The sequence below is a fragment of the Salmo salar genome, chromosome 02, assembly GCF_965601325.2.
Source record: "Salmo salar chromosome 02, fSalSal1, whole genome shotgun sequence".
In the NCBI taxonomy this organism is placed as follows: domain Eukaryota; kingdom Metazoa; phylum Chordata; class Actinopteri; order Salmoniformes; family Salmonidae; genus Salmo; species Salmo salar.
Genome location: NC_138292.1, coordinates 84,567,189 through 84,581,394, shown reverse-complemented (window position 1 = coordinate 84,581,394; position 14,206 = coordinate 84,567,189). Strand labels below are relative to the sequence as shown.

The window sequence follows — 14,206 nt, the reverse complement described above, 5'->3', positions numbered from 1 at the left end:
ACTTATGTAAATTAGACAGTCGCAGAGGATTTCCTTCTGAATCACTGGTCAGGGCATTGCACTTTCCATTCAGCTTCAGGCAACTTGGATGTAAGGTTTGATCACACCTGTAGTGACTACTTCTATCTGTCACAACCCATTGTTGCTTATCCATTGTTCACTAGATACATCAATGTAATTACACCCAACACAATGTTGAAAAACAGAATGCTTCCCACCACTAGATCACATAACTAGACGTGAGCTGGATGTGATCCTAACGCTGCCACCAATGTAGCGGAAGAAAGTGAAAGCTGCAACAGGGACTCTAACCAGGGCTCATACGTGGCAAAGTGAGCGCCAATGGCCGTTGCCATTAAAGCCTAGTATTCCTCTGGGCAGAGGCAGTAGGCCTACAATGCTGGCATATGCCTTGTTACAATAGCCTAAGAATATAACATCATTCACACAACCGTAATAATCATCATGAAACAACCTTGGAAAAGCCATGAGTGTAAGCCAACATAATTCAGGATTTTACATGTTTAACTGCGTTGATATGGCTTAATTGATCATCGTCCAGACTCGTTATAGATTTGTATTAATTGATCATAGCCCAGACTCATTATAGACATGATTTAATTGATCATAGTCCAGACTCGTTATAGACATGGTTTAATTGATCATAGTCCAGACTCATTATAGACATGGTTTAATTGATCATAGCCCAGAGTCATTATAGACATGGTTTAATTGATCATAGTCCAGAGTCATTATAGACATGGTTTAATTGATCATAGTCCAGACTCTTTATAGACATGGTTTAATTGATCATAGTCCAGACTCATTATAGACATGGTTTAATTGATCATAGTCCAGACTCATTATAGACATGGTTTAATTGATCATAGCCCAGAGTCATTATGGACATGGTTTAATTGATCATAGCCCAGAGTCATTATAGACATGGTTTAATTGATCATAGCCCAGAGTCATTATAGACATGGTTTAATTGATCATAGTCCAGACTCATTATTGACATGGTTTAATTGATCATAGTCCAGACTCGTTATAGATATGGTTTAATTTATCATAGTCCAGACTCGTTATAGATATGGTTTAATTGATCATAGTCCAGACTCATTATAGACAAGGTTTAATTGATCATAGTCCAGACTCATTATAGACATGGTTTAATTGATCATAGTCCAGACTCTTTATAGACATGGTTTAATTGATCATAGTCCAGAGTCATTATAGACATGGTTTAATTGATCATAGTCCAGACTCATTATAGACATGGTTTAATTGATCATAGTCCAGACTCATTATAGACATGGTTTAATTGATCATAGGCCAGACTCATTATAGACATGGTTTAATTGATCATAGTCCAGACTCATTTTTAGTTCTAAATACCATGCAGTTGCACCAGGAGAATTTAAACCAAACATATGTTTTTTGCAGGTCTTCTATTTCTCCACATTTATTGATAAATTAATATACCACCATGAAAATGTATCTCTATTCCCCAACCAAACACTTTCATCAATACCACACAAAAAACTGACAAAAATAGTTTTTTACTCCAATCTGGCAACCCTCATGAAATCCGACAGCACCAGAATCCCAAAGTATTAAGCGAAAACAAGCATAGAGAACAGCATTGGCTTTAATAAAAAAAAAAAAACGGAAGGCTACTATTATATTATAAGTATTTCGGTGACAACCTGGTTGATTAACAATATTGGATTGTTAACACGTTTGTTTTTTTATATAAATAAATGTGAGACACAAAAAAAGGCAGTGTAGGACCCCATTACCCAAAATGCATTGCTCCAATAACTTTGAAATGTTTGTTCCAAAGTTTGCCCCACCCCCCATGTATTTTCCTATAAATGAAGTCTCACAAAAACCTATGTATTTTCCTGCGAATTGAGTTGCAAAAAAATGTGTGTATTTTCACACGAATTAAGCCACACAAAAAACGCACAAAACCTACGGAAATAATTTTTTGTACATATTTGCACGAATTGATTGTGAGATTGTGTTGGTTCAGGAGCCTGTTGGTGTCAGACTTGATGCTCCTGTACCCCTTACTGTGCAGAAGCAGAGAGAACAGTCTATGGCTTTTGGTTGGCTGGAGTCAAGAACATTGCCTATAGAATGTCTACACCCGCCTTGGATTTCTTCACATATTATTGTGTTACAAAGTGGGATTAAAATGGATTGAATTGTAATTTTTTTGTCAACTATCTAGATGAAATACTCTGTAAAGTCAGTGGAATTATTATTATTATTTTTTTAAGATTAATGAAAAATGTAACATTAATATACCTTGATTAGATAAGTATTCCCCACCCTGAGTCAATACATGTTAGAAACCAGTGGTGGAAAAAGTACTAAATAGTCATACTTGAGTAAAGGTAAAGATACCTTAATAGAAAATGACTCAAGTAAAAGTGGAAGTCACCCAGTAAAATACTACTTGAGTAAAAGTCTAAAAGTATTTGGTTGTAAATATGCTTAATTAATCAAAAGTAAAAGTATAAATCATTTCAAATTCCTTCTATTAAGCAAATTGTGTGGGCAAGAGGCTCCTTTCATCCATCACCTCATGTTTCAGCCACCACCTCATGCTTCAGCATGATAATGCACAGCCCCTTGCTGCAAAGATCTGTACACAATTCCTGGAAGCCGAACATGTCCCAGTTCTTCCATGGCCTGCATACTCACCAGTCATGTCACCCATTGAGCATGTTTGGAATGCTCTGGATCAACTTGTACGAGAGTGTGTTCCAATTCCCGCCAATATCCAGCACTCCATGCAAAGGAATGTGTCGCACCCCATGAGGCAAATGGTGGTCACACCAGATACTGACTGGTTTTCTGATCCACACCCTGCCTTTTTTTAAGGCAGTTGTGACCAACAGATGCATATCTGTATTCTCAGTCATGTGAAATCCATAGATTAGGGCCTAAGGAATTAATTTCAAATTATTCATTTCCTTGTAGAAAAAAAGAGGAGGAAGGGAAGCACTCCTAAGGTAGACAATAGTAGATTTTGGTAGACAGAAGGTACTCTTTGGTGAAAGGGGTAAATTGGTCATGAAAAAGAAAGGAGGACCAAGGCACTCATCTAATTAATTAAAATGACTTTATTTGTATGGCATGTTCAATAGAAACAAAGTTTTAAAAATCAGATGCGTTTCGGCTGCATGGCCTTCGTCAGGGAGTACAAAGAAATGTTAATACATTGTTCTCTTTTGAACAGCTTTTTCCAATCATCTCTAATTTGAAGAGGGAGTGGTTACAAAATTGATTATTAAATAATATTAAAATTCAACTCAAAGCTAGAAGCATCAGAACTCCTAGAAAGGTAGTTCTACCCTTAAATATGTCTGGGCAAAGCCATATTTAAGGTTAGAACTAATATGACTTTGCCCAGTCATATTTAAGGGTAGAACTACCTTTCTCGGAGTTCTGATGCTTCTAGCTTTGAGTTGAATTTTACAATAACTTATCTACAGTATTTCGTTTTTTAATGTGTATAGTATTGCTTACTAGGTGTTGTCCAATCAATTTTGTAACCACTCCCTCTTCATGTGATGTAAAATATCAATGTCCACACTGGAAGTAGTGGTAAGGATTCTATCTTGTGTGTATTCTCTCATGTACTTTAAGATTCTGTGATGTGGTAAAACATTTTCCACACAGAGCGCATTGGTAGGGCTTCTGCCCTGTGTGTGTTCGTTCATGCACTTTTAAGTGCCCTGACAGGGTAAAACTCTTCCCACACTGGGAGCATTGGTAAGGCTTCTCCCCGGTGTGTGTTCTCTTATGTTCTTTCATGTGCCCTGACTGGGTAAAATGCTTTCCACACTGGGAGCATTGGTAGGGTTTCTCTTTTGTGTGCATTCTCATATGTATTTTTAGGCCTCCTGATTGTGTAAAACTTGTTCTACACTGGGAGCAGTGGAAAGGCTTCTCCCCTGTGTGTTTATTTTTGTGTTCTTTCAATTGAACTAATGTGGTAAAGCTCTTTACACACCTGGCACATTTGTACGGCTTCTCCCCTGTGTGTGTTCTTTCATGCACTTTTAGGTGACTTGACAGGGTAAAACGCTTCCCACACTGGGAGCATTGGTAAGGATTCTCCCCTGTGTGTGTTCTCTTATGTTCTTTCAAGTGTACTGACTGGGTAAAACTCTTTCCACACTGGGAGCATTTGTAGGGTTTCTCTCTTGTGTGTATTCTCGTATGGGTTCTCAAGTACCCTGACTGGGTAAAACACTTCCCACAATGGGAACATTGGTAAGGCTTTTCTCCTGTGTGTATTCTTTCGTGTATTTTTAAGTTCCCTAACTGAGTAAAATGTTTTCCACAGCGGGAACAGTGGTGTGGTCTTGCTAAATGCTTCTCACCTGTGTGTGTTCTTTCATGCACTTTTAGTTGTCCTGACAGGGTAAAACGCTTCCCACATTGGGAGCATTGGTAAGGCTTCTCCCCTGTGTGTGTTCTCTTATGTTCTTTCAAGTGTCCTGACTGGGTAAAACTCTTTCCACATTGGGAGCATTGGTAGGGTTTCTCTCTTGTGTGTATTCTCATATGAGTTCTCAAGTACCTTGACTGGGTAAAACTCTTCCCGCAATGGGAGCATTGGTAAGGCTTTTCTCCTGTGTGTATTCGTTCATGTATTTTCAAGTTCCCTAAATGAGTTAAACTCTTTCCACACTGGGAGCAGCAGTGTCGTCTTGCTGGGTTGGATGTCTCTGGTTCCTCTGAAGGACTCTTCCCACTGTCAGAATGAAAGTCTGTTCTCTCTCCTGCCGAAGACAAACATATTAATTAACTCAAAATGTGTGCTTAAAGTATTTATGGTTGTGAAACAGTCCTGGTAGTGGTAGGATGGCAGTAGTCATGGTAGGGTGTTATGCGGGTAAAATAACCTCTTACATCTAGATGTTCCGCTAGCGGAACGCCTCGCCAATATCCAATGATAGAGCGTGGCACGAATTACAAACTCCTCAAAAATCCCAAAACTTCCATTTTTCAAACATATGACTATTTTACGCCATTTTAAAGAGAAGACTCTAATATATCTAACTAACCACATTGTCCGATTTCAAAAAGGCTTCACAACGAAAGCAAAACATTAGATTATGTCAGGAGAGTACCCAGCCAGAAATAATCACACACCCATTTTTCAAGCTAGCATGTAATGTCACAAAAACCAAAACCACAGCTAAATGCAGCACTAACCTTTGATGATCTTCATCAGATGACACTCCTAGGACATTATGTTATACAATACATGCATGTTTTGTTCAATCAAGTTCATATTTATATCAAAAAACAGCTTTTTACATTAGCATGTGACGTTCAGAACTAGCATACCCACCGAAAACTTCCGGTGAATTTACTAAATTACTCACGATAAAGGTTCACAAAAAACACAACAATTATTTTAAGAATTATAGATACAGAACTCCTTTATGCAATCGCGGTGTCCGATTTTATAATAGCTTTTCGGTGAAAGCACATTTTGCAATATTCTGAGTAGATAGCCCGGCCATCATGGCTAGCTATTTTGACTCCCACCAAGTTTGGCACTCACCAAACTCAGATTTACTATAAGAAAAATTGGATTACCTTTGCTGTTCTTCGTCAGAATGCACTCCCAGAACTTCTACTTCAACACCCAATGTTGTTTTGGTTCCAAATAATCCATAGTTATATCCAAATAGCTGCGTTTTGTTCTTGCGTTCAAGACACTATCCGAAGGGTGACGCGCCGGCGCATATCGTGACAAAAATTTTCAAAATATTCCATTATCGTACTTCGAAGCATGTCAAACGCTGTATAAAATAATTTTTTATGCAATTTTTCTCGTAAAATAGCGATAATATTCCGACCGGGAGACCTTGTTTTCGTTCAAACACTGAAAATAGAAAATGGAGTCTTCACATGCACGCTCGCACCCGTGTCATTGTTCTCAGAACGACCACTTTCCAAAAGCCCTACTGTTTTTCGCCCAGGGACTGCAGAGTCATCATTCCCTGTTCTGGCGCCTTCTGAGAGCCTATGGGAGCCTTAGAAAATGTCACATTACAGCAGAGATCCTCTATTTTCCATAAAGAGGCTATAGAAGGACAAGAAATGGTCAGACAGGGCACTTCCTATATAGAATCTTCTCAGGTTTTGGCCTGCCATATGAGTTCTGTTATACTCACAGACACCATTCAAACAGTTTTAGAAACTTTAGGGTGTTTTCTAGCTACATCTACTAATTATATGCATATTCTAGTTCCTGGGCAGGAGCAATAACCAGATTAAATCGGGTACGTTTTTTATCCGGCCGTGAAAATACTGCCCCCCATCCTAAACAGGATAAACATTGCTTTTAAAGCTGATACAACATACTCTCAGAAGCACAGTGCACTTTGTTTCACGTCTTTATACCATTGCTGAGATATTACAATTTGTGTGTCAGAAGTCTGGGTCAAAAGGTCATTAAATACGATGTCATCGTGTCAGTGAAGTCATATCTGGGCGAGAACATCTGCTGGCGTCGTGTTTCACTGCCGTGTATGCCTGGTACCTGTTTAGTTAACAGTGTTTACCCGTTAGCTTTGATTTGTCTTCTCCTGTTTGTTTTTGTCAACTTTTAAGCCTAAGGGATTTTGTGACTTTTACAACCTTGGTTTAATAGTGCTAGCTAGCTTGCTAATTGGCTGTTTGCCAACGTCTGAGTCTGGACTGCACTGCTTTGATCACTTATACCTGTTTAGATTCTTCCTCTGATTGCTGGCCTCCTGGTTCCCAGACCCAGCTCTGGATTATTGCCTTGGGAAATGTATTTATTTGGGATTTCCCTCGCCATACCCCTCTCTCTGGAATACCCATCGGATTACCCTCTGACTCTCACGTGGCCCGGTGTACCTCCCGCCTCCCCCTGCTTATTTGCCGGCTAGCTCTACGGCCCCTCCCTTGAAGCGCTTCTCTTCCTGGATGTAGCTCTGGTAACCCAGCCCCTTGAAGCATGGTAAGACAAAGCAACCCTATCATTTCAGCAGTCCACTGCCTCAAATATTGTTCATATGAAGCGGAAGATGTTAAGCAATCTTTGCGAGAGGACAATTCCGCGCCAGGACAAACCCCAAAATATATGTTGGGTATCTCAGATTGTCTGGCAATTCTAACATAGAAACTTAATTGGGAGACCTATACATGCTTCCTTTAAGACCCTATGATCTGTGAACCGTTCATGATACGGACAACATCTCGGTGTCTTACACTAGTTATAGCAGGGTTCCCCAACTGTCGGCCCGTGGACCAAATTTGGCCCACGGGTGTTTTTATTTGTCCCAACCAACTTTTCAGAGGAAAAAAATAAATAATAAATATAGATCGATTTTTTTTTATTGTTGGACATATGACAAAAAAAAACCACCAGAAAAATCAGCTCCAAGTGATTGTAATTTAAGAAATCTGTTCCTAAGTATTCACACGCATAATAGAGAGATACGACGTGATGTAAGCAAGGTTTGAAGTTATTATGTTCTAGTCAAACATTATATTTGTTTGGGCTTCTTGCAGTCAACAAATTATTTGTAATTATGTTCCGGCCCCCCGACCCTCCGCTCAAGAAAAAAAGAAAATTGTCCTGCGGCTGAATCTAGTTGCCTTATAGTGAGCTTTCAAATATGAACATTCATTAATTTATTCAACATTAAAAATAACTGAAAATTACCCTTTATGATTTCGCTTCTGTTTTTATTTTGTTTTTTTAAACAAAATATTTTTCAAACACGTCACATTTCCAGACTGGGCTCTTTCTGATTATTAGAGGTCGTCTGATTGTAATTTTTCAACGCCGATACCGATTATTGGAGGACCCAAAAACGACGATACAGATTAATTGGACGATTTTTATATATATATTTGTAATAATGACAATTACAACAATACTGAATGAACAATGAACACTTATTTTAACTTAATATAATAAATCAATAAAATAAATGTTGCCTCAAATAAATAATGAAACATGTTCAATTTGGTTTAAATAATGCAAAAACAAAGTGTTGGAGAAGAAAGTAAAAGTGCAATATGTGCCATGTAAAAAAGCTAACATTTAAGTTCCTTGCTCAGAACATGAGAACATATGAAAGCTGGTGGTTCCTTTTAACATGAGTCTTCAATATTCCCAGGTAAGAAGTTTTAGGTTGTAGTTATTATAGGACTATTTCTCTCTATACCATTTGTATTTCATATACCGTTGACTATTGGATGTTCTAATAGGTACTTTAGTATAGCCAGCCTAATCTCGGGAGTTGATAGGCTTGAAGTCATAAACAGCGGAATGCTTGAAGCATTGCGAAGAGCTGCTGGTAAACGCAGTAAAGTGCTGTTTGAATGAATGCTTACGAGCCTGCTGCTGCCTACCACCGCTCAGTCAGACTGCTCTATCAAATCATAGACTTCACTATAATATAATAACACACAGAAATACGAGCCTTAGGTCAGTAATATGGTCAAATCCGGAAACTATCATTTCAAAAACAAAACGTTTATTCTTTCAGTGAAATATGGAACCGTTCCGTATTTTATCTAACGGTTGGCATCCATAAGTCTATGTTCGCAACGAGCCAGGCGGCCCAAACTGTTGCATATACCCTGACTCTGCGTGCAATGAACACAAGAGAAGTGACACAATTTCCCTAGGTTAATATTGCCTGCTAACATGAATTTCTTTTAACTAAATATGCAGGTTTAAAAAATATATACTTCTGTGTATTGATTTTAAGAAAGGCATTGATGTTTATGGTTAGGTACATTCGTGCAACGACAGTGCTTTTTTCGCGAATGTGCTTGTTAAATCACCCGTTTGGCGAAGTAGGCTGTGATTCAATGATAAATTAACAGGCACCGCATTGATTATATGCAACGCAGGACAAGCTAGATAAACTAGTAATATCATCAACCATGTGTAGTTAACTAGTGATTATGTTAAGATTGATTGTTTTTTATAAGATACGTTTAATGGTAGTCAGCCTGCCACGCAGTCTCCTCGTGGAGTGCAATGTAATCGGCCATGATCGGTGTCCAAATATGTAGATTACCGATTGTTATGAATACTTGAAATCTGCCCTAATTAATCGGCCATTCCGATTAATCGGTCGACCTCTACTGAAGATATCATCAATTTTATACATGGAAATGTACATTGTAGGTCATTAACCAATCACATCCCTCCTTGACGATTGCACCTTCAGCAAATCACCAACAGAGAGAGGTCCCTTTTTTTTATGCATTTTCATATTCACTGTGTTCGTGAAGCTCATAAAATGAAGCACAGCTTCAAAATGAACAAGAGAGCCCACTCTGGACATGTGAAGTAGGCCTACTTGTGGAATACACTGTGACAAACAATAATGCCTTCAAATGAACCAAATAAAAAAAGAGGACATTTGAGATAACATGAAAATTTGAATGCTGAATAAATGAACATGACAATTTGTATTTCGGAATCAAGACATACTCCATATGTTAGAGCACACTATAGGGAGTATAACGACACCTAGATGTCTGTATCATGTAGGGTTCAGAGGTCATGGGGTCTGACAGTATAATGACTAGATGTTGTCTGTATCATGTAGGGGTCAGAGGTCATGGGGTCTGACAGTATAATGACTAGATGTTGTCTGTATCATGTAGGGGTCAGAGGTCATGGGGTCTGACAGTATAATGACTAGATGTTGTCTGTATCATGTAGGGTTCAGAGGTCATGGGGTCTGACAGTATAATGACTAGATGATGTCTGTATCATGTAGGGTTCAGAGGTCATGGGGTCTGACAGTATAATGACTAGATGTTGTCTGTATCATGTAGGGGTCAGAGGTCATGGGGTCTGACAGTATAATGACTAGATGATGTCTGTATCATGTAGGGTTCAGAGGTCATGGGGTCTGACAGTATAATGACTAGATGTTGTCTGTATCATGTAGGGGTCAGAGGTCATGGGGTCTAACAGGAGGCATGTAGAGGTCTAAAATGGCCACTTTCATCCTGATTTTCTCAACAACTGTTTGTGATACAAATGTAAAAAACATGTCATACATCCTTCCTCCTAATTACGTTTTTATCTGAGAATGACCAATACAATCTGAGAGGCCCCCAACATGTTGGGCTATCCTGGTGTAGAATCACTACTACACATGGCTTCTATCCTGGTGTAGAATCTCTACTACACATGGCTTCTATCCTGGTGTAGAATCACTACTACACATGGCTTCTATCCTGGTGTAGAATCTATACTACACATGGCTTCTACCCTGGTGTGGAATCTCTACTAGACATTATTAACCCATGGCTTCTATCCTGGTGTAGAATCACTACTACACATGGCTTCTATCCTGGTGTAGAATCTCTACTACACATGGCTTCTATCCTGGTGTAGAATCACTACTACACATGGCTTCTATCCTGGTGTAGAATCTATACTACACATGGCTTCTACCCTGGTGTGGAATCTCTACTAGACATTATTAACCCATGGCTTCTATCCTGGTGTACAATCACTACTACACATGGCTTCTATCCTGGTGTAGAATCACTACTACACATGGCTTCTATCCTGGTGTGGAATCACTACTACACATGGCTTCTACCCTGGTGTGGAATCTCTACTAGACATTATTAACCCATGGCTTCTATCCTGGTGTACAATCACTACTACACATGGCTTCTATTCTGGTGTAGAATCACTACTACACATGGCTTCTATCCTGGTGTAGAATCACTACTACACATGGCTTCTATCCTGGTGTGGAATCACTACTACACATGGCTTCTACCCTGGTGTGGAATCACTACTACACATGGCTTCTATCATGGTGTGGAATCACTACTACACATGGCTTCTACCATGGTGTAGAATCACTACTACACATGGCTTCTACCATGGTGTAGAATCACTACTACACATGGCTTCTACCATGGTGTAGAATCACTACTACACATGGCTTCTACCCTGGTGTGGAATCTCTACTAGACATGGCTTCTATCCTGGTGTGGAATCACTACTACACATGGCTTCTATCATGGTGTAGAATCACTACTACACATGGCTTCTACCCTGGTGTGGAATCTCTACTAGACATTATTAACCCATGGCTTCTATCCTGGTGTAGAATCACTACTATACATGGCTTCTACCCTGGTGTGGAATCTCTACTACACATGGCTTCTATCCTGGTGTAGAATCACTACTACACATGGCTTCTATCCTGGTGTGGAATCACTACTACACATGGCTTCTATCCTGGTGTAGAATCACTACTACACATGGCTTCTATCATGGTGTGGAATCACTACTACACATGGCTTCTATCCTGGTGTGGAATCACTACTACACATGGCTTCTATCCTGGTGTGGAATCACTACTACACATGGCTTCTATCCTGGTGTGGAATCATGTAGGATTCATTTTAAAGTTTATTACTTAAAAGTTTGCATGTCCAAAAAGGCACCCATTTCTTGGAACTACCCAAAAACCATGTCAAACACCCTTTCCTCCCAATGAAGTTTATATGTGAGAATGGCCAGAACAATCTGCGATACCCAAATATATTTTTATGCTGTCCTGGCTGAAATTGCCTTAGACGGAGGGAACTTGATTAGATTAGTCCACAACTCACAGCTCAGATGTTTGATTCAGGATAAAGTGGAGTTAGCCTGCCCTCTGATTGGTCAGATAGCCTACAGTAACCTAGGAAATATGTAAAATGATCGATTTAGCAGCTTGCTTAGTTCAAATTGACAGACTAATTTATTCAACGTGAAGAGTGAGGCGATTTTTAGGTAAGAAGTGCTTCCGTTGCCCTGCTGGAATAGGCTAACTCGCAGCTCAGACACTTGAGTCAGGATAAAGTGGAGTTAGTCTGCCTCCTGATTGGCCCTTAACCTGCCTGGGAGAATTTAACCATAGAAACTTAGCTGGCTAAGAGGTAAGCCACCTTCAACGGTTATCCTTAGTTGAATTCAGAATTTACTCTGTCCTGGACTCTATAATGTTCCTCTACATCTACATATGTAGCAGACTCTGTCCAGGACTCTATATTTAATGTTCCATCTCCATCTACTGATGTAGCAGACTCTGTCCAGGACTCTATATTTAATGTTCCACTCCATCTCCATCTACATATGTAGTAGACTCTGTCCAGGACTCTATACTTAATGTTCCATCTCCATTTACTGATGTAGCAGACTCTGTCCAGGACTCTATATTTAATGTTCCATCTCCATCTACATCTACTGATGTAGCAGACTCTGTCCAGGACTCTATATTTAATGTTCCACTCCATCTCCAGATGTAGCAGACTCTGTCCAGGACTCTATATTTAATGTTCCATCTCCATCTACTGATGTAGCAGACTCTGTCCAGGACTCTATATATAATGTTTCACTCCATCTCATCTACTGATGTAGCAGACTCTGTCCAGGACTCTATATTTAATGTTCCATCTCCATCTCATCTACTGATGTAGCAGACTCTGTCCAGGACTCTATATTTAATGTTCCATCTCCATCTACATCTACTGATGTAGCAGACTCTGTCCAGGACTCTATATTTAATCTTTCACTCCATCTCCATCTACTGATGTAGCAGACTCTGTCCAGGACTCTATATTTAATGTTCCATCTATATCTACTGATGTAGCAGACTCTGTCCAGGACTCTATATTTAATGTTCCATCTCCATCTACTGATGTAGCAGACTCTGTCCAGGACTCTATATTTAATGTTCCATCTCCATCTACTGATGTAGCAGACTCTGTCCAGGACTCTATATTTAATGTTCCACTCCATCTCCATCTACTGATGTAGCAGACTCTGTCCAGGACTCTATATTTAATGTTTCACTCCATCTCCATCTACTGATGTAGCAGACTCTGTCCAGGACTCTATATTTAATGTTCCATCTCCATCTACTGATGTAGCAGACTCTGTCCAGGACTCTATATTTAATGTTCCACTCCATCTCCATCTACTGATGTAGCAGACTCTGTCCAGGACTCTATATTTAATGTTCCATCTCCATCTACTGATGTAGCAGAGTCTGTCCAGGACTCTATATTTAATGTTCCACTCCATCTACATCTACTGATGTAGCAGACTCTGTCCAGGACTCTATATTTAATGTTCCACTCCATCTACATCTACTGATGTAGCAGACTCTGTCCAGGACTCTATATTTAATGTTCCATCTCCTGATGTAGCAGACTCTGTCCAGGACTCTATATATAATGTTCCACTCCATCTCCATCTACATATGTAGTAGACTCTGTCCAGGACTCTATATTTAATGTTCCATCTCCATCTACTGATGTAGCAGACTCTGTCCAGGACTCTATATTTAATGTTCCATCTCCATCTACTGATGTAGCAGACTCTGTCCAGGACTCTATATATAATGTTTCACTCCATCTCATCTACTGATGTAGCAGACTCTGTCCAGGACTCTATATATAATGTTTCACTCCATCTCATCTACTGATGTAGCAGACTCTGTCCAGGACTCTATATATAATGTTTCACTCCATCTCATCTACTGATGTAGCAGACTCTGTCCAGGACTCTATATTTAATGTTCCATCTCCATCTCCATCTACTGATGTAGCAGACTCTGTCCAGGACTCTATATTTAATGTTTCACTCCATCTCCATCTACTGATGTAGCAGACTCTGTCCAGGACTCTATATTTAATGTTTCACTCCATCTCCATCTACTGATGTAGCAGACTCTGTCCAGGACTCTATATTTAATGTTCCATCTATATCTACTGATGTAGCAGACTCTGTCCAGGACTCTATATTTAATGTTCCATCTCCATCTACTGATGTAGCAGACTCTGTCCAGGACTCTATATTTAATGTTCCATCTCCATCTACTGATGTAGCAGACTCTGTCCAGGACTCTATATTTAATGTTCCATCTCCATCTACTGATGTAGCAGACCCTGTCCAGGACTCTATATTTAATGTATCACTCCATCTCCATCTACATATGTAGCGGACTCTGTCCAGGACTCTATATATAATGTTTCACTCCATCTACATCTACTGATGTAGCAGACTCTGTCCAGGACTCTATATTTAATGTTTCACTCCATCTACATCTACTGATGTAGCAGACTCTGTCCAGGACTCTATATTTAATGT

At 39.5% G+C, this 14,206-nt stretch overlaps 1 protein-coding gene across 1 annotated transcript in view; it reads right to left on the bottom strand.

The window, feature by feature from the left end:
• LOC106595205 (uncharacterized) overlaps positions 1-14,206 on the bottom strand; it is a 31,311-nt gene that overhangs the window by 16,078 nt on the left and 1,027 nt on the right. The window contains exon 2 of the mRNA XM_082969555.1: positions 3,637-4,805. Within this exon, the coding sequence (XP_082825681.1) occupies positions 3,637-4,805 (1,169 nt within the window). The remainder of the gene's footprint in view (positions 1-3,636; positions 4,806-14,206) is intronic.